Below are 25531 nucleotides of genomic sequence, written 5' to 3'. Positions count from 1 at the left end.
TGACTGCAATGCATGCATTAATACCGAGCGGCAGCACCAGCAGCAGGGCTTCGCTGCCTGGGACACGAGAGGGGGTTGCGCGGGACGGGGCGCCCATGGCGATGTCCAAGAAACGTCTAGACACCCACGGACCGACAGGGGAGGGCAGCCCGCCGCTTAGAGACTAGACCTTGAGAGTAGAGGGGATGCGTGCGCGGGGAGGAGGGGGCAAGGCGCATCAGAGAAGAAGTTGCCCTGCCGCCGGATATTGACTCAACGTGGGAGGGTAAGGCAGGGGCGTGTCGGAGAAGAGAACAGTCCCCACCGGCCACCGCCGCCATCCCAAGGCCCGGGGCGACTTCGCCAGACAGCCCTTCATTGGGGACGACGGGAGGGCAGGGAACCGCCCGGTGGCAGCTAGGGTTTTCCATGTGCCCCGCGTCTCGTCTTACAGTCCAATTATCCAACAATTATGTTGTGATTTTGCTAAAAAAATGTGATTATAGGAGTACATTTTATTTTGTGGGAGGTCAACCATCCAACAACATTTAGCTATAGAAAAACTATAAAAACAAAACCAAATCTTTTTCCCGGAACCAAATCTGCAAAACCAGCTTATCTAAAACGACATTACCATAATCCTCAAATACCAAACACGTTGCAACATTTGTTGTCTAGAGATACGGATCAACTATACACAGGAACAAGATTAATCACGCGCAGAATACATTTCGGTTCACAAAACCGGGGCAGGATCATCATCACTCATCAGGCTCAGGGACACCTGACATGGCATCATTTTCACTATAGCATAAAGGTTTTCCTCGTGTGTACATTCAATCATTGATACAACATAGTAACAGTGTGATAACTGCTCAAAGATAGAGCTTACAAAGACATGTCAACACTCTGGCAGCATTTTAACATGCCTACATATTCCAGTCATTTGTCCAGCCGCTAGTTGCTTCTGCGGCCCTGCCAATCCATTGGAAGCCTTCAGGACTGCAATCCCGTGAGCAAAATAGCACTTGTTAGTGTCATGCATCATTTATTTCTGAACATCAAAGTCATAATGCAACTATGCTGAACGCACACAGGGAAAGGCTTGAACTACTTGAACACCACAAAATAAACAGCAGAGCAAAGTTGACCAAAAAAATCCCCATTCCAGCCCTGAGTGTTAGATAGAAACCTTGCTGGCTATGTTGTTGGAGAGCCAGTCCAGCCCTTCATACAGACCCTCTCCACTTGTGGCGCAAGCACTCTGGATATACCTGTGATAGAATGGAAAGTAACACCAAGCTTATCAGCAAGCCTTCTCCAACTAGCAAAATTATCATCTAGGTATAAAATCAGCAAGGGTCAAATACCAGTGTCGCTGACGCAGAGAGTGTAGACCAAGCTTATCTGTTATTTCAGCAGCATTCATGGCATTGGGAAGATCTTGCTTGTTAGCAAAAACAAGCAATACAGCATTGCGCAGCTCATCCTAGTGACAGTTAGCAAACATTACTGAGGGAATTCGGTAAAAAAAAAAAACATTACTGTGGGAACTGACTTCACAGGCAGACATAGATAAGATTCAAAAGAATGATATACCATTGTAAGGTGAGAAAAGTATATGATAATATAGACTTGTTAGTTATAAATGGTGCAAAATCAAGTTCTCAAAATCACCATATGTAAAGCATGCAAAGTATTCTAGTTGCCGGGACACAGTATTATTGATATCCACAAGATGTACCATGTGCAATAAGATAAGATTCATCATGCTGTAAATGTTTACACATTACTCTGAATGTAATGTTTAATACTTCTATAATACATGAGTTTCCAAAAATTAGACCGTGAATCTACAGAAGATAACACAGTCCAACATTTCAACAGGTATATATAGCACTTGCCTCATTCAGCATCCTGTGGAGCTCATCTCTTGCCTCAGCAATACGGTCTCTGTCGTTGCTGTCAACAACAAAGATAAGGCCCTGAGTGTTCTGGAAGTAGTGCCTCCACAAAGGCCTTATCTGTTTGGAAAATGGCATACATAAATCATCAGCTTGTCTTTACATAAATAGACTTTCTTTAGTAACTGCAAACAGGTGATTAGCATTTTATTCATGTGACGACAAACAAAGAAATAGCAGCCAAAGAGTGACCCAAGAAGAAGAAAAGAGCAAAATCCTCACCTTGTCCTGGCCACCAACATCCCAAACAGTGAAGCTGATGTTCTTATACTCTACTGTCTCCACGTTGAACCCTTGTGTAAACAAAATGTCAAAACGATATCATCAGCGATATAATCCTTACTTCTGCCTCCCAACCAAAACAAGAAAAAACAATGAGTAAGCAACCACAACATTAACCCCTACTAACAGAAGTACAAACATCCTTAATTCGGCAAGTACTTCACTACTAACAGTAGTAACATCTGAAATAGCCATATTGCAATAGAAGGCCCTAATTGGATCGCTAACATCGGTTTGGAGTTAGAAATGCAAATTGCTACTTTTCTCTACTTATTATTCTGGCAAACCTGAACATGTTTGACGATACAGATTCCAGGACAACTTCTAATAGCAACTTAAGCTGCTGAGCCTAACAAAATAGCTCTAACCGAACGAGAGTATCACAAAATCTTTGATTCAACGTACGCACCAGGCACCCACGGACAGACGAAGCAGTAGCTAAACGATAGGGGGTTCAACTGGCACAAGTACAAAATCAATTGTTCAAAGTACAGAACCCAATTGGTACCAGGCTACCAGCACAGAAACCTAGCACACTAGATTAGACAGAAGTGAAAGAAAGCATATGGATAATTCAGTGTTCTAATTTTTCTCATATACTATACTAACGGAGGAAGCAATTCATGCGAGCCCGGCCAGCGGTTCCACCGCACATACGATTTGGGCGTGTGAGCGTAAGCGTGAGCGCGACAGGAAGAAACCGGAGCAGAAAATAGCAGCGCGGTGAACAGCATCGGTACCGATGGTGGGGATGGTGGTGACGATCTCGCCGAGCTTCAGCTTGTACAGGATGGTGGTCTTCCCGGCGGCGTCGAGGCCGACCATCAGGATCCGCATCTCCTTCTTGGCGAACAGCGCCCCGAACAGCGTCCCGAACGACAGCCCCATCGATCTCCCTACCAAACTTCTCCTCCGCCGCCTCCTCCTCTCCTCTTCTCTCCTCGGATGGAATGGAATCGCCCAAAGCACGAGCGAGTAGAGGCTACTGAGACACGGAGGGAGGTGTGGTTGCTTTGGAGAAGAAGAGGAGAGCGTGCGTCCTACGCGAGGCGGAGGGATTCGTTTTGACTGACGTCCGGTGGGCCCAGCATGTAAGCGAGATGTGAGAGGGCCCCCTCCGTGATTTTTATTTTTTTAAGGGGTTTGTGGGACCAAGCTGCCGCTGAATAAGGGCGGCGGCGGGATGGGAGCTGGGCCGTGGACTGGGCCAAAATTACTTTTTGTGTTTCTTTTGGAAAACCTTCAATTTATTTAGAGGAAAGTATCGTTTTCCCCTGAAATCCTCGGCAATGGACCAATTTCCCCCTCAACTCTAATACTGGATCAATCAGCCCCTCAAATCTGTAAAACCGGATCAATTCTCCCCTAAGATGGTTTCAGACTTGATTTGGAGTGGTTTTCACCCATACCATGCATTTCTCTGGATTGACCGTGCACTTCGCTTCATAACAGTTTGGGTGGAGATGACTGCTTCAGTGCGTCGAGCTCGCCTCCGTGGACGGCATGCTCGCCGCTCGTCGTCTTCTTGGTCTCCACCAGGCTGCCGCTGATGTACCCCCACCTGATACCTACAACGTCGTGTCGTTGCTCAGGTCCAACCGCCCGCAAGGGAACCGCTCTGTGTGCCTCGCACCACCCGGACCTGTGCCCCGCTTGGCCGCCGTAGAAGATGAGCTGCATCAGCATCGTGGACGCGCGCATCCGGCCGTCCGCGATCACGCCCTTGTGCCAGGCTTGCATCCTCTTCCTCCGGCAAGCGGCGATGGTGTTCGAGGTGGCAGCCTTGCGGGCATCATTTTGATGAGCGTCTCCAGCGTGTCGGGGTTGTTGGACGACGGCGGCGACGAGATCTTGTCGGCTCCGAGCTCGGTCATAGGCTGTTGCGGCGGAGACGGCTCGGGGCCCCGGTGCCGGCCGCATTTTCTCGCCGGTCTGCGTGGCCGCGTTTGCCCCGGCGCCGCTGCACGCGGCGGCCACCCAGTACTGGCCGAGGTTGAAGGAGCTCTAGTTCTTGCGCGGGCCGTGAGCCCTGCTAATGGCCGCTTTGGGCAGCTTGTTCTCGTTCCCGGCCTGGCAGCTCGAGGTGGAGGAGGACGAGGATGAGCAGGCGAAGGCGTCGCGCGGGTAGGCTGGCGCGGGAAGAAGGCGGAGCAGCTCGGAGCCCTTGAGCACGTACTCGACGCCGCTGGCAGGTGCACGGGATCGTTGGCGGTGAGTCGTGCCAGACGTAGACGGTCTTGTAACTCTGCTTGGAGGACCAAGAGTAGGCGTCTGCCATGCCAGCACCCCGGAGCACAGTCAGCCTAGTCAACGAGTCCAGTCAGCGAGAAGTGCACGGTCTGGGTCCAAACCACTCAAAATCAACTCCAAAACCACCATAGGGGGAATTGATCCGGTTTTAAAGATTTGAGGGGCTGATTGATCCGGTATTAGAGTTGAGGGGGAAATTGGTCCATTAGAAAGGATTTCAGGGGGAAAACGATACTTTCCTCTCATCAATCATCGTAATACAGCGAATATCATAAATAAAAAAACACGTTGAGATCCTTAGACCACCCAGCGATTATTTCAAGCCGTGAAGCAAAACGAAGGTACGTCGCCGTCGTCGCCCTTCCCTCATCGGATTCGAACAAAACTTATTGTAGTACATAGTGTGGAAGTCGGCGTGCTAAGGCCCCACAGGATCAATGCACCAGAACAACTATTTGCCGCCGATGACAGAAAATCGTAGATCGGACGGATTTAACCTGTAAACACACGAACGAAGACGTTATCCAAAAAGATCCACTAAAGACCGGCACCGACCAAATTCCTTGAGATCCGCTGGAGACACACTTCCACATACTCTCCGATGATGCTAGATGCACCACCTAAACGGGGGTTGGAAGGAGAGGACATTATTCCTTCTCTAGGGAGTTGCCGCCTCGCCTTCTCGAGCAGAACACAAAACCCTAATCAAACACAAAAAACCACCTAAAGACGAAGCAGGAGCCCTCTCATCGGCAAGGGCCGAAATTCGCCGCGCCTCCATGGCCCTAAGGTCACAAGACATGGGGCAGATTGGTAGCAGCGCCGACGGGAGGCAGAGGGAACCCTAATCGCCTTAGCCTTCAAGAATCGCGAGCGAGGGGTGTGTTATGTTATTTCACACACCCACCTTCTGGTCCAAATCATTGTTTTGACTTCCTCATAGAAGTTTAGCACAATTTGACCCATTTTAAAAGTTTAGCACGATCTCTCGTGCCCATTGTCATACACGAGAATGGTAGGGTTAATGGGCTATCACCATGGTCAACGGCAGTGAACCCTGGTCTATGCTTGCCTGCGGGCGCTGACATGGCAATATTCTACCACCCACGACAATGGTGGTAACATGCATAACACTATTTAGAAATAACGTGAAAGAGAAGCAATTGTGAACATTGTTTTCTTATTCTTTGATTTGGGTATCTACAGTTTTATACCCTCCTAAATGGTGTTATAAGAGGTGTCTTTCACCGAAAGGACACGAGCGAATAGTCACATCTGTTGCCCAAATAGCAATTGTCGGTGGTCGATACGTCCATTCTGCATCATGTTTTCCTAATGTTATTTATAATGTTTTTATGCATAATAATGCTTTTCGGAGTAATTCTAATGCCTTTGCTCTCATAATATGCAAGGTTTACACAAAGAGGGAGAATACCGGCAGCTAAAATTTTGGACCTGAAAAGCACGTTAAAGCGACCTATTCTGCACAACTCCAATAAGCTGAAACTTCACGGAGATTTTTTATGAAATATTTAAGAATTATTGGACCAAATAACTACCAGAGGGGCCCCACCAGGTGGGCGCAACCCACCTGGGCGCGCCAGGGCCCCCAGGCGTGCCCTGGTGGGTTGTGCCCTCCTCGGCCCACCTCTGGTGCCCATCTTTTGGTATATAAGTCATTTTGACCCAGAAGAAATAAGAGGAGGATTTTCGGGACGCAGCGCTGCCGTCTCGAGGCGGAACTTGAGCAGGAGCACTTTTTCCCTCTGGTGGAGCGATTCCGCCGGGGGAACTTCCCTCCCGGAGGGGGAAATCATCGTCATCGTCATCACCAATAGCTCTCTCATCTTTGGGAGGGCCATCTTCATCAACATCTTCAACAACACCATCTTCTCTCAAACCCTAATTCATCTCTTGTGTTCAATCTTTGTACCGGAACCTTAGATTGGTGCTCGTGGGGTGACTAGTAGTGTTGATTACATCTTTTGTATTTGATTACTATATGGTTTATTTGGTGGAAGATTATATGTTCAGATCCATTATGATATTTAATACTCCTCTGATCTTGAGCATGATTATCATTTGTGAGTAGTTACTTTTGTTCTTGAGGTCACGGGAGAAATCTTGTTACAAGTAATCATGTGAGCTTGATATGTGTTCGATATTTTGATGATATGTATGTTGTGATTCCCTTAGTGGTGTCATGGGAACGTCGACTACATGGCACTTCACCTTATTAGGGCCTAAGGGAATGCATTGTGGAGTAGTTTTTAGATGATGGGTTGCGAGAGTGACAAAAGCTTAAACTCTAGTTTATGCGCTACTTTGTAAGGGGCTGATTTGGATCCAAAAGTTTAATGTTATGGTTAGATTTTATCTAAATACTATTCTCGTAGTTGTGGATGCTTGCGAGGGAGGGGGTTTGTTTAAGTAAGAACAACACATAAGCATCGGTCCACCAACATATCAAATTATCAAAGTGGCGAACACAAATCAAACCAACATGATGAAAGTGACTAGATGAAATTCCCGTGTACCGTCAAGAATGTTTTGCTTATCATAAGAGACCGTTTTGGCATGTCCTTTGCCTCAAAGGGATTGGGCTACCTTGCTGCACTTTTGTTACCATTACCATTACTTGCTTGTTACAAATTATCTTGCTATCAAACTACTCGTTAATTATAATTTCAGTGCTTGCAGAGAATATGCTCCAAACCACTTGTCATTTCCTTCTGCTCCTCGTTGGGTTCGACACTCTTATCAAAAGGACTACGATTGATCCCCTATACTTGTGGGTCATCAAGGCTCTTTTCCGGTATCGTTGTCGGGGAGTGAAGCGCTCTTGGTAAGTGGAAATCGGTAAGGAAAATTAATACTACGTGCTGAAATTTATTGTCACTTGCTATTATGGAGAACAATCCTTTGAGGGGTTTGTTCAGGGTGTCTTCACCTCGACCGGAACCACAGTTAGTTCCCCTCAACCTACTGCACCTACTGAAAATATTGGTTATGAAACTCCTTTGGGTATGATAGAATAACTACTAGCTAATCTTATGCAGGAGATGGAACCGAACATCCTGATATGCACTTGATATATGTGGATGAAATTTGTGGATTATTTAAGCTTGCAGGGTTGCTACTTCTTGAGCTTGCATTGGTTTTTTCCTTGAAGAGGAAAGGGTGATGCGGCAAAGTAGAGATAAGTATTTCCCTCAGTTTGAGAACCAAGGTATCAATCTAGTAGGAGAAGAATGCGCAAATCACCAATACATGCACAAACAGTCAAACACTTGCACCAACGCGATAAAGGGGTTGTCAATCCCTTCACGGTCACTTGCAAAAGTGAGATCTGATAGAGATAGATAAACAAAAGATAAAATATTTTTGGGTTTTTTGATTTATAGATCTGAAAATAAAAGATTGCAAAATAATAGACCAGAAACTAATATGATGGAAAATAGTAGATCGAAAACTAATATGATGGAAAATAGACCCGGGGGCCATAGGTTTCACTAGAGGCTTCTCTCTTGAAGGCAAATAATATGGTTGGTGAACAAATTACTGTCGAGCAATTGATAGAAAAGGGCAAAATTATGACGATATCCAAGGCAATGATTATGCAATATAGGCATCACATCTGTATCAAGTAGACCGACTCCTGCTTGCATCTACTACTATTACTCCACACATCGACCGACTCCTGCCTGCATCTAGAGTATTTAGTTCATAAAGAACAGAGTAACACATTAAGTAAGATGACATGATGTAGAGGAATAAAGTCGAGCAATATGATGTAAACCCCATATTTTTATCCTCGCTGGCAACAATGCAATACGTGTCTCGCTACCCCAACTTTGTACTGGGTGAAATCACGCAAGATTGAACCCAAAGCTAAGCACCTCTCCCATTGCAAGAAAAACAAATCTAGTTGGCCAAACCAAATTGTAAGTGCATCTAATGCCCCTTATTGATTTTGGTGTATTGAAGACTTATAGGTTAAGGGATTAATATGTTTGTGAGTGTACACAGGCTCTATAAGTCCATGAGGAGTTTGATATTTATGATGAAAGTCGACTCCTACAAATGTATGTCTTCAGCTGAAGACTTTGGTTCTCCTGAAGATTTTGAAAGTGAAGAAATTGGTGTGACCTTGAAGACTTGGATATTCATGCAAGAATTATGAAGCGTGAAGACTTTTGTTTTTGTAGTTTCATTTTCTCTTTCTTGAGTCATAGGAAACACCGTACTGTTTTTTGTAGTTTCATTTCCTCAATCCTAATTCTTTAGTCTCATAGTCTTCAGCCTGCTTATCCTTTTTTCACACCATATGTACTGTGTGCTTGTTTTCATTTTCATCATGATGACTATGTTGTTGCTCTGTTATGCTTATACCTGAGTACTTATTCCGCTGCTAGTGTGTCGTTGCTTAGGAATTTCTTCACCTAGAAATTCCTCAGTGACGAATTTGTAAAAATCGCCTATTCGCCCCCCTCTAGTCGATATAACGCACTTTCAATTGGTATCAGCGAGGTACTCCCTTGTTCTGTGTGATTTTGGTTTAACCACCTAGAGTTTTAGTTATGTCGACTGCAGGAATGATCAAGGTCTCGGCTGGGTGTCCTACCTTCGATGGGACGGACTACCCCTACTGGAAGAACAAGATGCACATGCATCTTGTGGCAATTGATAATGATCTCTGGTATGTTGTGGAAAATGGTGTTCCCTCAGTCACTCCGTCTGTGAATGTTGTTGATGTGAAGAGATTCAAGCAACACAACTCTCAAGTGAAGAATATCATATGTGGCCATCTGAGCAAAGGACAGTATGGCAGAGTGAGTGCTTTGGAAACTGCTAAGTTGATTTGGGACAGGCTGTCCAAGGTTAACGAAGGAGTCTCCACTCAATGTGACTCCCGAGTTGATGTTCTTCGCAATCTATTCAACTCTTCAAAAGACTCGACAATGAAAATGTTCAGCAAACCTTCGATCGCCTCATTGACATCTCAAATGAGCTTCAAGCACTTGGTGCCACTAACATCGCGGACCATGAGGTGGTGAATAAATTGCTGAGATGACTTGATTCCTCATTCGATACTCTTGCACTGATGATTCAAGAACGAGCAGATTACAAGTCACTAGATCCTGCTGATACCCTCGAGAGGCTAAATACTCATGAGTTCCAGCTTGCTGAGAAGAGAGACCTCTATGGACCGAGCTTTGGAAGATCACGTGCACTGAAGGCAAAGGCTGTCTTTGAATATGAAGGTGAAGATTCTGGTAGCACCCTTGGTGATCCTGAAGAACTGAGCCAGGAGCTAGCAATGCTCGTGAAGAAATTCCAGAAGTTCTCTCGCCGTGGTCGCTTTGGAAAGTATTCAAGAAGTGATGATTCCTCATCTCGTGACTACAAAAAGAGGACTTGCCACAAATGCAAGAAACCTAGTCACTACATGTCTGATTGTCCTCAATGGGAAAAGGAATCAAAGAAGAAGAAGTACAAAGATGACGATTCTGATGACTCAAAGAAGAATAAGAAATCCTCAAAGTCCTCGTCATCAAAATCTTCAAAGTCTTCATCTCACAAGAAGAGCAGTTCCAAGAAGGCACGGGCATTTATTGGCAAGGAAATGGACTCTAAAGCTGAATCTGAGGAAAATGTGGAAGAGGAGGAATCTGAGGAGTCAGACTCTGGTGTGGCGAGCCTAGCCCTCGCTACTGCTTACGTCAGTAAGTCCATCTTCAACACTGAAGAAAATCACCTTCCCAACTCTGCTGACAAGAGCGTCGATGACTATGCTCCCACCTATTGCTTCATGGCAAAAGGTGCCAAGGTACTCAAACATTCCCCCTCTGAATCTAGTGAGGATGAATCTGATGACAATCTCAAACCTAGCTATTCCAAACTTGCTAAAATTGCTGTTAAACAACAAAAGGCGTTGGGAAAGATTCAAAATCTGCTAGACAAAAGCGATGACCTGTTGGGTGAGGAATTGAATCGAACTAAGACTTTGATTAATAATCTTCAGAGACTTCAGCTTAAGTTTGAAAATCTTTAGGGTCATCATAACTCTCTTTTAGCTGATCATGAGAAGCTTTCTTATGAATTTATTCAGAGAAAGCAAGACCTTGAGAAGTTAAAAGTGAGTTTTGAAGATCTTCAGAAGGAAAACGATTCATTGCTTGCTCAACAGATCAGTTCCGCTCAGGAAGAATTTATTCCACCATGTCTAAAATGCATTGAGCGTGAATCTGCTAATTCTTCACCTGAATTTTCAAATGCTTCTATTGCTGCAAATTCTTCAACTGTCTCTGTGGTCACAAATTCCTCATCTGAGGATACCACAAGTATCACTGACGACAATGCAGGGTTGAAGGAATTGTATGTGACAGGCATATACAAAAGCCTCAAAAGGGCATCAGACTCTTTGTGATGTGCTCAAAAAGCAGATCTTGAACAAGAGCCCTAGGAAAGAGGGTATTGCCTTTGAGAGGAAACTCAATGCTGATGGGACCTACTGGAAACCTGAGCAGTACCCCAAAACCTCATGGGTTGCTGCGAAAGGACCTCCTGTAGATCCATGCATTTTATCTGGCTTTAGCTGTGAATCTTCATATCCTCTGATGATTCATTTGACTCCAACTATAAACTGTTCAAGAATCAGAATGGTGAAGTATTTGCTCGATATGTTGGAACTAACTGCAGGAACGATCCCCCTATGAAGAAAATCTGGGTTCCCAAAAGGCGCCTTGAAAATCTTCAGGTGAATGTCATCATGACACCACCTATGAAGAATAGGAACCCCATATCAAATTCTTCATATGGATCAAAATCTTCATATGGATCCATGTCCTCTTATGGACCAAATTCTTCATCTGGATCAAATTCCTCATGTGGATCCAAATCCTCATATGAACATCATCGTGCTAACACTTCTGTTTCGCAGGGAAAGTCCAAAGGCTATGAATATGTGCATTATTCTTCAAACCATTATGTTCATAAGTCCTCGAAGAATGATGTTCATAAGCTCATCCTAACCCCTCTTCTGTGAAACAAAGTGCATTGGCTTCAATGCCATCTTTTTCTTATGGAGCTCGTAGAATGATGAACTCTTTGCCACCCCTCTAGATGTGGGTGGTGAAGAAAAAGAACTAATCTCTTATGCAGGCTCAGGTCTCCAGACGGACTTAATTGTCTGAAGAATTTGCTGAAGACCTGAATATACTTAAATGGACGCAAGCTAATCATGAGGAAATGAATTACTCATTTCTCACGTCCTCATATTGCTATATCTGTTACTGTTGATGAAATTGATATCATATTCTTCACTGATGAAGTATATGGGTTCGTAAGTTGCACTAATTCGTCTGCAGGATGAACAGCCCAAAGCTACTGAGTGGGTCCTCGACAGTGGATGTACAAATCACATGACCGGTGACAGGAACTTATTGATGGACACTGCCTTATCTCCATCTCATCTGAAGCATATCACCTACGCTGACAAAGGCAAAAGCAAGGTATTGGGTTTAGGTAGGGTTGCAATCTCAAAGGATAGACACATGGACAAAGTCATGCTTGTCAAGTCCTTAGGATTCAACCTCATGTCTATCTCAATGCTTTGTGATATTGATATGGTTGTCGTATTTGGCAAATATCATTGCATTGTGCTAATAGAATCTGGCAATTCCAAAGTCTTCGAAGGCTTTAGGAGAGGAGTGTCAGGACCCGATCCTACGTCATGCTGATCCAGCATGTAACACATCATATCACTTTGCAGCCTCGCTCACGGTATTCCCACGGGTGCCACCTTACCTGGCCCGGGACCATTTGCGCCTTTTGGCTCACGTATATGACTGTGTAGATAGCATCCATATGACAAAGAACCCGACCTGACATGACTAGTCGTAAACCCAAGGTGGCGCTAACTTACAAGGACAGGCATACATGACCCAGCAATGAACGTGTCGATCAGCAACGTATGAACCCAAGTCATAGCAAGCTACAAGGACTTAAAGGAACAACGCATGACATTTCCCCAAAGGGACAGACACAGGAACGAAGAAGGACACATGCCAGCCAGCCTAAGTGTTCCGGAGCAGTAGCAAGCTACCATGGCTCAGTGGAAGCACTAGGATACATTTCCCCATAAGAGAGGCTACCAAGAATAAACAATTAGGTTGTCAGATCCCACACATACGAAGCATTTCAAATGATAAACACAATATGCTCGATATGTGCAAATACAACATGGAATCACAACAAAACTCTACAACTCAAAGTATTTATTCAATAGGCTCCAAGGAGCCAGATACTACAAACATGGGTCACATGACCCAACATACAGAGCATACAAGCAACGGAAGCATAACATGTCTGAGTACAGACAACTATAAATGAAAAAGGCTGAGAAGCCTAACTATTCACTAGACCCTCACAAGGCTATAACCTATAAGATCATAGCTGAGGTAACAAGCTAAACGTCGAAGTCCACGCGGAACTACTAGTGAGATTGAAGTCTCTCTGCAAAAACATAAATTAAGCAAACGTGAGTACAAATGTACCCAACAAGACTTAGATCAGAACTATCTACATATGCATCAGTATCAACAAAGGGGGTGGTGGAGTTTGACTGCAGCAAGCCAGGTTGACTCAGTGGCTATCCTGTACTACGACTGCTGGTAACTCTTTTGGGGTGGCGCACACGAGTCCACATACTCACCATATCAATACACCACTACGGATCCGCTCCCGCCTCCCTACAAGAAGGCCATCCATAGCACTCACGCTTATCTTGCGCATTTTAGAGTATCCACTTTCACTTGTCTATGAACTGTATAAGCAAGCCAGTAGTCCTTTACTGCGAACACGGCTATTCGAATAGATCATGTTAACCCTACAGGGGTGTACTTATTCACACATGCTCTCGCCACTTATCGCCATGTACACGTCATGTATCTTGGAAACCTTCAAGCGAAAGCCTGGCGAGGGTGTCGACCACGACCTGACTAACCACGCAAGACTCTAGTTCAGGTTTATCGCCTATTCGGGTTCCATCCGCAAGGAGATCCAGCTGGGGTGTCACTCACGGCCCCGAACAATGTGTACATGGTTCCCAAGTCCACCAAACAGGCGACGATTGGTACACCCGGCCACGGTGCCTAGTCTGTCCCAAGCCCACCTATACCGGGTGCCACTTGGTAGACTAGTAACACTACCTACAAACACCAGAAACTAGTTGCAACTCCTGGACAGAGATCGAGTTGATTAATAAGTCGAGAGGGGTCGAGTTACCGGAACCCAATGCGTGGTAGCAACTGTCTTGGATCACAAACACGGAACTCAGTTCCTGAGGACGGTTTCAATGAGATAACCCACCATGTACTCCTACACGGCCTCTCACCGCTACCTTTACCAAATCATGTTCACATACTTAGCTCTCAACAGTAGGACATGTTTCACAACATTCCAATTCATCCCCGATGAATCAGACCCGACTCAACTCTAAGCAGTAGCAGGCATGACAAACAAGCATGAATGAGTAGGCACATCAGGGCTCAAACAACTCCTACTCATGCTAGTGCGTTTCATCTATTTAATGTGGCAATGACAGGTCATGAAGAGGAAAGGGGTTCAACTACCGCAACATGAAATAGTTGAAACGTTGTTGTCCTAATGTAGTAAAAGAGAGCAAGATCGACAGGGTGGGATTCTATCGAAATGAACAAGGGGGTTTTGCTTGCCTGGAACTTCTGAACATAATAATAGATCTTCATCGGTGTCATCAATCACATCGCTGGAACACGTCTACTCAGGAGGAACAAACACCGGCAACAGAGAAAGAACACAATCAATGCAATGCAACAATATGAGGCATGAATGTGACATGGCAATATGCTGTTGATTTGAGCTAACACAACTAGCAGCAATTTAAACGAAGTTGGTTTGAACCTATGGTTCAAATTCAAACTCCACATGTGATTTATTAAATGCCATTTAGTTGAATTATCCTAAACAGTAGCCATAAGTTGTTCTAACATGCATGAAAATACCATAAACAGATTCTTTGGATTTTTCTGATCATTTTTCATATATAAATTATTTCATTTGGAGTTATAGTTTATTTTCTATGAATTGTTTGAAGTTTTAAACATCTTCTGAAATTTCTTGGATTGTTTTTAATCCAGAAAATGGTTAACTGCGTCAGCATGACGTCATGATGACCTCAGCATGTCAGCTAGGTTGGCCAGGTCAAACCTGATGCATGGGACCCATCTATCAGTGTCACAGGGTTAAAAGGTTTTAATTAAAACTAACTAACAGTTAACAGCGTTGGGCCTAGCAGACAGTGGGTCAGGGGTTTAATTAAGCACTAATGACGGTGCCACGTCACCAGCTACCAGAGTTAGACGCCATCGACCTCAAGTCGTGGCGGAGGATCGCCGGAGCGGCACTACGGGTGACAGTGGTTCAAGCCAAGGGCACTAGGGAGTTGCCCTCGCTCGCTCGCATCCAGGGAAGGCGGTAGATGGTCGCGGGGCAGTGTGTGTGAGCTGGCGGCGGTGGTTCTCGACTAGGATGGAAACGATGGCTATGGCAGCCAAACAAGCACGGCACCTAGGGAAAGAGGCAGAGGAGCTCACAGTGAAGCCGGCAGAGGTCTCAGCGGGCTCGGGGATGCTCGGGAGCCGGTGGATCGACGGCAGCGGCACTCGGACAAAGGCGGCGGGGTCGTGGTCGATCTGCTCGTCTCGGGGATCCTTTGGATGTTCTCGTCAGCGTGGAGACGAGGCCAAGGATGGCGGTTCTCGGGGGCATGCTGGAATAGCTAGGGGAGTACGGTGGCTACTGGTACGGCTGACGGCGGCAAGGGGTGCGCTCGGGGTTCTGAGAGAGAGAGTGGCAGGGGAGAGAGAAGCCGACAAGGGGGAGTGAGAGGGGGCGGGGGTGCGTGGCGTGTTCAGGGCGTCGGGGGAGTGAAGCAGGTAGGGTGGAGGTGGCCTGCGCATGGCCAGCAGGCGGCGAGCACGCGCCTCAGTCCTTCTGGCTGGAGGAAGAGGATGACTGGCGTCGCCAGGTGGGTTCGGCCGGCTACTTGGGCCAGCACAGGAGGTAAGCCCAGGTAGGTTTCTGGTTTATTATTCTTCTTTCTGTTTTTTTACTTTGCCACTGTTTTCAAATTTAGCAAATTCAAAACAGTGCCAAATATGCTCTTACAATTTTATGTTGCTAGATGGACTTTTCCAACAGCACATAAAACATTTCAAAGTTTTTTGAAAATATATCCCACATATATTTGAATATATTTTCAAATTCAAATAGAACATTATTTTAAATTCAGAGACCAAATAATTCCTTAAAAAATGTTCCAGAATTTTGGTTTGGTATATAACCCTTGGCAAAATTCTCAAAACTATTTTTAGGGCCTTTTAGAATCATTGAATGCAATTTAAAGGATTCTTGCCCTTATTTTAAAATGATTTCTGAGTCTTTCACTTTCCTCAATTCAAGTTTCTAGAAATTAACAGGATGCATGATGCTCACTGATGCAACTATCTCCAAACAATCCTAGGGCTGTGACAACTCACCCCCACTAAACAAGAATCTCGTTCCGAGATTCAAGACGTGAGGTAAGAAGACAGGGGGGAAACAAAACCAACACAATCTTCTCGATCCAATTGCACTTCTCAAAGGTGTTGATTCATTGCTTCATATTAATCTTGACGTCTTGCTTTCGAGATCTTCATCCATCACGACGACAGAAAGAAACTCTATCAGTAAGGATCATTGAAACTCTTCATACCAGGCTATTGGCAATTCACAAACAGTCGTTTGAAGGAATTCGAAGAAATGGCATACTTAGTTTTGGAATGGAACTATGGTTATAGAACAATCGGCAAATGGAAGGCACATTCCGACTGATATAGAAGATATAACCTAGTGTTTGAGCATGCTCTCAAGAACTTAAGCATTTCCATATTCATCAGGGTTTCACTAATATCTATGTCAAAGATCTTGGCAACACTTCATACAACCATGATGAATGGTGAAGGACGATGCAGATACAAGGAAGACATCACTTTCTCTGATTTCACCTTAGCAATGCCAAGGCCACAAAATCTGGATAATCGACTGAGAGACATTTAGCACTCCGCTTCTAATGTTCTCCTTGATGTTCTACATACCAGAGTCATACTTAAAGCATTAACATAGCCATCAAGTATAGGTCGGACTTCGGGAGCACAAACATTCATAAGGAGAAACTTTTAGAATAAGTCATAGAAAAATCCTCATGGGGAGGTGACCAAATTGCTTTATCAAGATACTACAATAATATTTCTTCTGGCTAGGTGCGTCCACTTTACGGGAACGTACATCATAGTTCTTGGGAGAAGTTCCAACCATCACACCTACCTGAGATTCAGGTCTAGTTGATAACAGGATATTTCAGACAGCATGTCTGGAAAAGAAAGTTTGAACACAAACCAATGAGATGATGTTGCGAGATTCTCAGGAAATGAGCCACGATAGTAAGCTCCAAAATATGAGCTGGTTCTGCTACATACATGTGAACACGTTGTCCAAGACAAGCATGACCACGTAGAAGTCTTACAACAAAACACTACCAAGTTCAGGTGGGGAACCATCATCAAGGATATCGAAGTCCTTGCATAAGTCTTGCTTAAAGAGAAGGAACTTCTTCTCCTGGAACAAATCAATCAGTGGCTTGGTGTGCTACGGAATACATATAGAGTGGAGGTAATTAATCTACCAAACCATAGTATACTTTGCACTTGCATGACTGACTTGGGACGATTCCAAAGGAAGCAAAAACAATCTTTCTCGGATCCATGGTGGCAAATTACACCAAGTGCACGTGAATTAGCACTACTAGGGAAAAGCCTATACACAGAATCTTACCAGTAGCGCTCCTCAAAATACCACGCTACTGCTATTTAGCAGCAGCGCGTGTTACCAAAACTCGCTCCTGACAGGAAAATAGTAGTAGCGCGTCCACCACAAACCGCGCTACTGCTATAATTGCCATGACCTCGCCCCCCGCTAGTTATAGCAGTAGCGCGCTGTACTGAACAGCGCTACTGCTATAGAAGTTAGCAGCAGCGCGCTTCTAGGGAAACCGCTACTGCTAAGATCAGCCCACAAGTTTAGTCCCACCTCGCTCCGTGAACAGGGTGTTTACCACCTTAAATATGTTATTGCTGAAACTACCACAACCAGTTGGTCTTCACTGAACTCTATGTGTAAAATTTGTGGCCGCAATATGAGTCCTCTCCGGTTCCTACGTCACTACGACCAGAGTGATCTCCCTCTCTTGGAGGTCTCGAATCCGGCCCTGCAGTATTGGTACGTCCTTGGACGGCCCCCAGTCAAGCCCTTTGTTGACCCACGACGTCAGCCGCCGTGGAGGGCCCGGACGAAAGGCAGGTGGCGCCACTTGCCTGGTTCCCCTGGGAGCGGTGATGTAGAACCACTCCTGTTGCCACAAACCAAGCTCCTCTTGAAAAGAGCCCTCGGGCCATGGAGCATCGGCCCTCTTGCTTATGACAGCCCCTCCGCACTTTGCCTGTCGCCCCTCGATCATCTTCGGCTCCACGTTGAAGGTCTTGAGCCACAATCCGAAGTGAGGGGTGGTGCGGAGGAAGGCTTCGCAGACAACAATGAAAGATGAGATGTGGAGGATGGACTCCGGAGCCAAGTCATGGAACTCCAGCCCATAATAGAACATGAGCCCCCTCACGAAAGGGTCCGTCGGGAAGCCTAAACCCCGACGGAAGTGAGACATGAACACCACGCTCTCACCAGGCTCGGGGGTGGGAATGACTTGCCCTTGGGCGGGCAGCCTATGCGAAATCTCGCAGGTTAGATACCTGGCGTCTCTCAGCTTTAGCACGTCCTCTTTAGTGGTATGTGGAATTTATTTTGCAGAGTCGGACACTATCCTGGTGTTCACAATCTTCTATGATGTATTCGGAGGAGGAACCCGCCTTGCAATGCTGAAGACAATATGCACGCCGGACTCGTCGCCATTGAAGCCTGGTTCAGGGGCTGCTGAGGGAGTCCTGGACTAGGGGGTGTCCGGATAGCCGAACTATCATCATTGGCCGGACTCCAAGACTATGAAGATACAAGATTGAAGACTTCGTCCCGTGTCCGGATGGGACTTTCCTTGGCGTGGAAGGCAAGCTTGGTGATACGGATATGTAGATCTCCTACCATTGTAACCGACTCTGTGTAACCCTAGCCCTCTCCGGTGTCTATATAAACCGAAGAGTTTTAGTCCATAGGACGAACAACAATCATACCATAGGCTAGCTTCTAGGGTTTAGCCTCCTTGAGCTCGTGGTAGATCCACTCTTGTACTACCCATATCATCAATATCAATCAAGCAGGAGTAGGGTTTTACCTCCATCGAGAGGGCCCGAACCTGGGTAAAAACATCGTGTCCCTTGTCTCCTGTTACCATCCGCCTAGACGCACAGTTCGTGACCCCCTACCCGAGATCCGCCGGTTTTGACACCGACACCTACCAATCTATCCCCCTAGGAGCATGCGCCTAGTACTTGATTTTTGATGACTTCTAAAGTTTTGCAATAAGTATATGAGTTCTTTTGACTAATGTTGAGTCCATGGATTATACGCACTCTCACCTTTCCGCCTTTGCTAGCCTCTTCGGTACCGTGCATTGACCTTCTCACCTTGAGAGTTGGTGCAAACTTTGCCGGTGCATCCAAACCCCATGATATGATACGCTCTATCACACATAAACCTCCTTATATCTTCCTCAAAACAGCCACCATACCTACCTATTATGGCATTTCCATAGCCATTCCGAGATATATTGCCATGCAACTTCCACCATCATCATCATGACATACATTACTTTTGTCATATTGCCATTGCATGATCATGTAGTTGACATCGTATTTGTGGCAAAGCCCCCATGCATTATTTTCCATACATGTCACTCTTGATTCATTGCACCGTCCCGGTACACCGCCGGAGGCATTCATATAGAGTCATATCTTGTTCTAAGTTTCAAGTTGTAATCTTTATGTTGTAATCAATAGAAGTGTGATGATCATCATTATTAGAGCATTGCCCAAAAAAAGAGAAAGGCCAAAAAAAATGAAAGGCCACCCAAAAAAAAAGAATATAAAAAAGGGCAATGCTACTATCTCTTTTTCCACACTTGTGCTTCAAAGTAGCACCTAGTTCTTCATGTACTGAGTCTCATATATTGTGCTTCAAAGTAGCACCTTGTTACTCATGTAGTGAGTCTCATAAGTTGTCTTTTTATACTAGTGGGAATTTTTCATTATAGAACTTGGCTTGTATATTCCTACAATGGGCTTCCTCAAATGCCCTAGATCTTCGTGAGCAAGCGAGTTGGATGCACACCCACTAGTTTTCTTTTGTTGAGCATTCATAGCTCTAGTGTATCCGTTGCATGGCAATCCCTACTCCTCATGTTGACATCAATTGATGGGCATCTCCATAGCCCGTTGATTATCCTCGTCAATGTGAGACTTTCTCCTTTTTTGTCTTCTCCACACAATCCCCATCATCATATTCTATTCCACCCATAGTGCTATATCCATGGATCACGCTCATGTATTACGTGAAGGTTGAAAACGTTTGAGATTATTTAAGTATGAATTAATTGCTTGGCTTGTCATCGGGGGTATAGAAGTTGGGAACATCTTTGTGTGATGAAAATGAAGCATAGCCTAACTATATGATTTTGTAGGGATGAACTTCCTTTTGCCATGTTATTTTTGAGAAGACATGATTGCTTTGATTAGTATGCTTGAAGTATTATTATTTTTGTGTCAATATGAACTGTTGTCTTGAATCTTTCGGATCTGAATATTCATGTCACAATTAAGAAGATTTACATTGAAATTATGCCAAAGTATCACTCCGCATCAAAAATTCTTTTTTATCATTTACCTACTCGAGGACGAGCAGGAATTAAGCTTGGGGATGCCTGATACGTCTCCAACGTATCTATAATTTTTGATTGCTCCATGCTACTTTATCTACTATTTTGGACTATATTGGGCTTTATTTTCCACTTTTATATTACTTTTGGGACTAACCTATTGACCGGAGGCCCAACCCAGAATTGCTGTTTTTTTGCCTATTTTAGTGTTTCGAAGAAACATAATATCAAACGGAGTCCAAACGGAATGAAACCTTCGGGATCGTGATTTTCCAACCGAACGTGATCCAGGAGACTTGGACCCTACTCCAAACAGTGCCCGAGGAGGTCACGAGGGTGGAGGGCGCCCCCCTGGGCGCTCCCCCTACCTCGTGGGCCCCTCGACGCTCCACCAACGTACTCCTTCCTCTTATATATACCTATGTATCCCCGAACGATTAGAACAGGAGCCAAAAACCTAATTCCACCGCCGCAACCTTCTGTATCCATGAGATCCCATCTTGGGGCCTGTTCTGGAGCTCCGTCAGAGGGGGCATCCACCATGGAGGGCTTCTACATCATCACCATAGCCCCTCCGATGAAGTGTGAGTAGTTTACTTTAGACCTTCAGGTCCATAACTAGTAGCTAGATGGCTTCTTCTCTCTTTTAGGATCTCAATACAATGTTCTCCCCCTCTCTCGTGGAGATCTATTCGATGTAATCTTGTTTTTGCGGTGTGTTTGTTGAGGCCGATGAATTGTGGGTTTATGATCCAGTATTATCTATGGAAAATATTTGATTCTTCTCTGAATTCTTTTATGTATGATTGAGTTATCTTTGCAAGTCTCTTCGAATTATCCTTTTTGGTTTGGCCAACTAGATTGGTAGTTCTTGCAATGGGAGAAGTGCTTAGCTTTGGGTTCAACCTTGCGGTGTCCTTACCCAGTGACAGAAGGGGCAGCAAGGCACGTATTGTATTGTTGCCATCGAGGATAACAAGATGGTTTTTTTTATCATATTGCATGAATTTATCCCTCTACATCATGTCATCTTGCTTACGGCGTTACTCTGTTTTTAACTTAATACTCTAGATGCATGCTGGATAGCGGTCGATGAGTGGAGTAATAGTAGTAGATGCAGAATCATTTCGATCTACTTATTTTGGACGTGATGCCTATATACATGATCATTGCCTAGATATACTCATAACTATGCCCAATTCTGTCAATTGCTCAACAGTAATTTGTTCACCCACCGTAGAATACTTATGCTCTTGAGAGAAGCCACTAGTGAAACCTATGGCCCCCGGGTCTAATCTCATCATATCAATCGCTATCACTTTATTTACTTGCTTTGTTTTTACTTTGCCTTCTACTTTTCACTTTGCATCTCTCTATCAAAAATACCAAAAATATTATCTCTATCAGATCTCACTCTCGTAAGTGACTGTGAAGGGATTGACAACCCCTAAGCGTTGGTTGCGAGTTGCTATCATTTTGTGTAGGTACGAGGGACTTGTGTGTGGTCTCCTACTGGATTGATACCTTGGTTCGCAAAAACTGAGGGAAATACTTACGCTACTTTGCTGCATCATCCTCTGCTCTTCGGGGAAATCCAACGCAGTGCTCAATAGGTAGCACTCAACACTGTGTGGGAGCTTGTCAAGCGACCAGACCCATGCAAGCACAATATCATCGGCACCAAATGGATCGACCGCAACAAGCAAGATGAAAATGGGCTTGTGGCGAGGAATAAGGCTCGTCTTGTAGCTCAAGGCTACACATAGGTTGAAGGAATTGATTTCGATGAAACTTTTGCACCCGCTGCTAGACTTGAGGCTATTCGCATATTGCTTGCTTATGCTAGCCATCATAATATCATCTTACATCAAATGGATGTGAAAATTGCATTCCTCAATGGTAAGCTTGAGGAAGAAGTATATGTTGCTCAACCACCAAGTTTTGAGGATCCAAAATTTCCAGATCATGTCTACAGACTCAATAAGGCCCTCTATGGCCTCAAGCAAGCACCTCGGGCATGGTATGATATGTTGAAGGAATTCCTCATGAAGAAAGGGTTCAAACCCGGTTCACTTGACCCAACTCTTTTCACCAAAGCATATGATGATGAATTATTTGTGTGCCAAATATATGTTGATGATATTATCTTTGGTTGTACTAACCAACGTTATAGTGACGAATTTGCCTATATGATGAGTGAGGAATATCAAATGTCTATGATGGAGAGTTGAAATTCTTCTTAGGTCTTCAAATTTGTCCACAACAAAATGGCATATTCATATCCCAGGAGAAATACCTCAAGGATGTGTTGAGGAAATTCGGCATGCAAGATTGCAAAGGTGTGAAAATCCCTATGCCCACAAATGGCCATCTATGCACTGATGAAAATGGTAAAGACTTTGATCAAAAGACATACCGCTCCATGATTGGCTCTTTATTGTATCTATGTGCATCTGCTACCTCTTGAGCACTGCGTTGGATTTCCCCGAAGAGGAGAGGATGATGCAGCAAAGTAGCGTAAGTATTTCCCTCAGTTTTTGAGAACCAAGGTACCAATCCAGTAGGAGACCACGCACAAGTCCTTCGTACGTACACAAAACGATAGCTCCTCGCAACCAACGCGATTAGGGGTTGTAAATTCCTTCACGGTCACTTACGAGAGTGAGATCTGATAGAGATGATAAATAATAGTTTTGGTATTTTTGGTATAAAGATGCAAAGTGAAAAGTAAAAGGCAAAGTAAAAACAAACCAAGTAATAAAGTAATGGAGATTGATATGATGAGAATAGACCCAGGGGCCATAGGTTTCACTAGTGGCTTCTCTCAAGAGCATAGATATTCTACGGTGGGTGAAAAAATTACTGTTGAGCAATTGACAGAATTGAGCATAGTTATGAGTATATCTAGGTATGATCATGTATATAGGCATCACGTCCGAGACAAGTAGATCGAAACGATTCTGCATCTACTACTATTACTCCACTCATCAACCGCTATCCAGCATGCATCTAGAGTATTAAGTTAAAAACAGAGTAACGCCTTAAGCAAGATGACATGATGTAGAGGGATAAATTCATGCAATATGATAAAAACCCCATCTTGTTATCCTCGATGGCAACAATACAATATGTGCCTTGCTGCCCCTTCTATCACTGGGAAATGACACCGCAAGATTGAACCCAAAGCTAACCACTTCTCCCATTGCAAGAACTACCAATCTAGTTGGCCAAACCAAAAGGATAATTCGAAGAGACTTGCAAAGATAACTCAATCATACATAAAGGAATTCAGAGAAGATTCAAATATTATTCATAGATAAGCTGGATCATAAACCCACAATTCATCGGTCTCAACAAACACACCGCAAAAAGAAGATTACATCAAATAGATCTCCACGAGAGAGGGGGAGAACATTGTATTGAGATCCAAAAAGAGAGAAGAAGCCATCTAGCTACTAGCTATGGACCCGAAGGTCTGAAGTAAACTACTCACACTTCATCGGAGGGGCTATGGTGTTGATGTAGAAGCCCTTCGTGGTGGATGCCCCCTCCGGCGGAGCTCCGGAACAGGCCCCAAGATCGGATCTCGTGGATACAGAAGGTTGCAGCGGTGGAATTAGGTTTTTGGCTCCTGTTCTGATCGTTTGGGGATACGTAGGTATATATAAGAGGAAGGAGTACGTCGGTGGAGCAACAGGGGGCCACGAGGCAGGGGGCGCGCCCTAGGGGGGGCCCCCACCCTCGTGACCGCCTCTGTTACTTCTTGGAGTAGGGTCCAAGTCTCCTGGATCACGTTCGGTGAGAAAATCACGTTCCCGAAGGTTTCATTCCGTTTGGACTCCGTTTGATATTCCTTATCTTCGAAACACTGAAATAGGCAAAAAAAACAACAATTCTGGGCTGGGCCTCCGGTTAATAGGTTAGTCCCAAAAATAATATAAAAGTGGAAAATAAAGCCCAATCAAGTCCAAAACAGTAGACAAAGTAGCATGGAGCAATCAAAAATTATAGATACGTTGGAGACGTATCAGGCATCCCCAAGCTTAATTCCTGCCCGTCCTCGAGTAGGAAATGATAAAAAAGAATTTTTGATGCGGAGTGATACTTTGGCATAATTTCAACGTAAATCTTCTTAATTGTGGCATGAATATTCAGATCCGAAAGATTCAAGACAAAATTTCATATTGACATAAAAATAATAATACTTCAAGCATACTAATCAAAGCAATCATGTCTTCTCAAAATAGCATGGCAAAAGAAAGTTCATCCCTACAAAATCATATAGTTAGGCTATGCTTCATTTTTGTCACACAAAGATGTTCCCAACTTCTATACCCCCGATGACAAGCCAAGCAATTGTTTCATACTTAAATAATCTCAAACTTTTTCAACCTTCACGCAATACATGAGCGTGAGCCATGGATATAGCACTATGGGTGGAATAGAATATGATGATGTGGATTGTGTGGAGAAGACAAAAAAGGAAAAAGTCTCACATTGACGAGGATAATCAACAGGCTATGGAGATGCCCATCAATTGATGTCAACATGAGGAGTAGGGATTGCCATGCAACGAATGCACTAGAGCTAGGAATGCTCAACAAAAAGAAAACTAGTGGGTGTGCATCCAACTCGCTTGCTCATGAAGACCTAGGGCATTTGAGGAAGCCCATCGTAGGAATATACAAGCCAAGTTCTAAAATGAAAAATTCCCACTAGTATAAAAAGACAACTTATGAGACTCACTACATGAAGAACAAGGTGCTACTTGGAAGCACAATATATGAGACTCACTATATGAAGAACAAGGTGCTACTTTGAAGCACAAGTGTGGAAAAAGAGATAGTAGCATTGCCCTTTTTATTTATTTTCTTTTTTTCCTTTTCTTTTTTTCTTTTTTAGGGCCTTTCTTTTTTTTGGCCTTTCTTCTTTTTTTCTCTTTTTTTCTCTTTTTGGGCAATGCTCTAATAATGATGATCATCATACTTCTATTCATTACAACTTATGAATTACAACTCGAAACAAGAACAAGATATGACTCTATATGAATGCCTCCGGCGGTGTACCGGGATGGTGCAATGAATCAAGAGTGACATGT

At 44.4% G+C, this 25531-nt stretch overlaps 1 protein-coding gene and 1 pseudogene across 2 annotated transcripts; both read right to left on the bottom strand.

Moving 5' to 3' along the window:
* Positions 1–737: 737 nt before the first annotated feature.
* LOC123111312 (ADP-ribosylation factor 1) lies at positions 738–3272 on the bottom strand. 2 transcript variants are annotated; one of them, XM_044532078.1, is made up of 6 exons: positions 2966–3271; positions 2166–2236; positions 1884–2003; positions 1350–1468; positions 1172–1253; positions 738–981 (listed from the first exon to the last, which is right to left on the bottom strand). In XM_044532078.1, the coding sequence occupies exons 1-6, from the start codon at positions 3111–3113 to the stop codon at positions 976–978; spliced, it is 546 nt and encodes a 181-aa protein (XP_044388013.1). In that variant the 5' UTR covers positions 3114–3271; the 3' UTR covers positions 738–975. The 2 variants fall into 2 exon arrangements, with proteins under 2 accessions (XP_044388013.1, XP_044388012.1); XM_044532077.1 differs by lacking the exon at positions 738–981 and having other exon boundaries at positions 1145–1253; positions 2966–3272.
* Positions 3273–3668: 396 nt separating this feature from the next.
* The window catches only part of LOC123114740 (protein SOSEKI 5-like), a 43836-nt pseudogene continuing 21973 nt past the window's right edge, over positions 3669–25531 (bottom strand).

The sequence above is a fragment of the Triticum aestivum genome, chromosome 5B (genome assembly GCF_018294505.1).
Source record: "Triticum aestivum cultivar Chinese Spring chromosome 5B, IWGSC CS RefSeq v2.1, whole genome shotgun sequence".
Classification (NCBI taxonomy): Eukaryota; Viridiplantae; Streptophyta; class Magnoliopsida; order Poales; family Poaceae; genus Triticum; species Triticum aestivum.
This window is presented reverse-complemented; position numbering and strand designations above follow the sequence as displayed.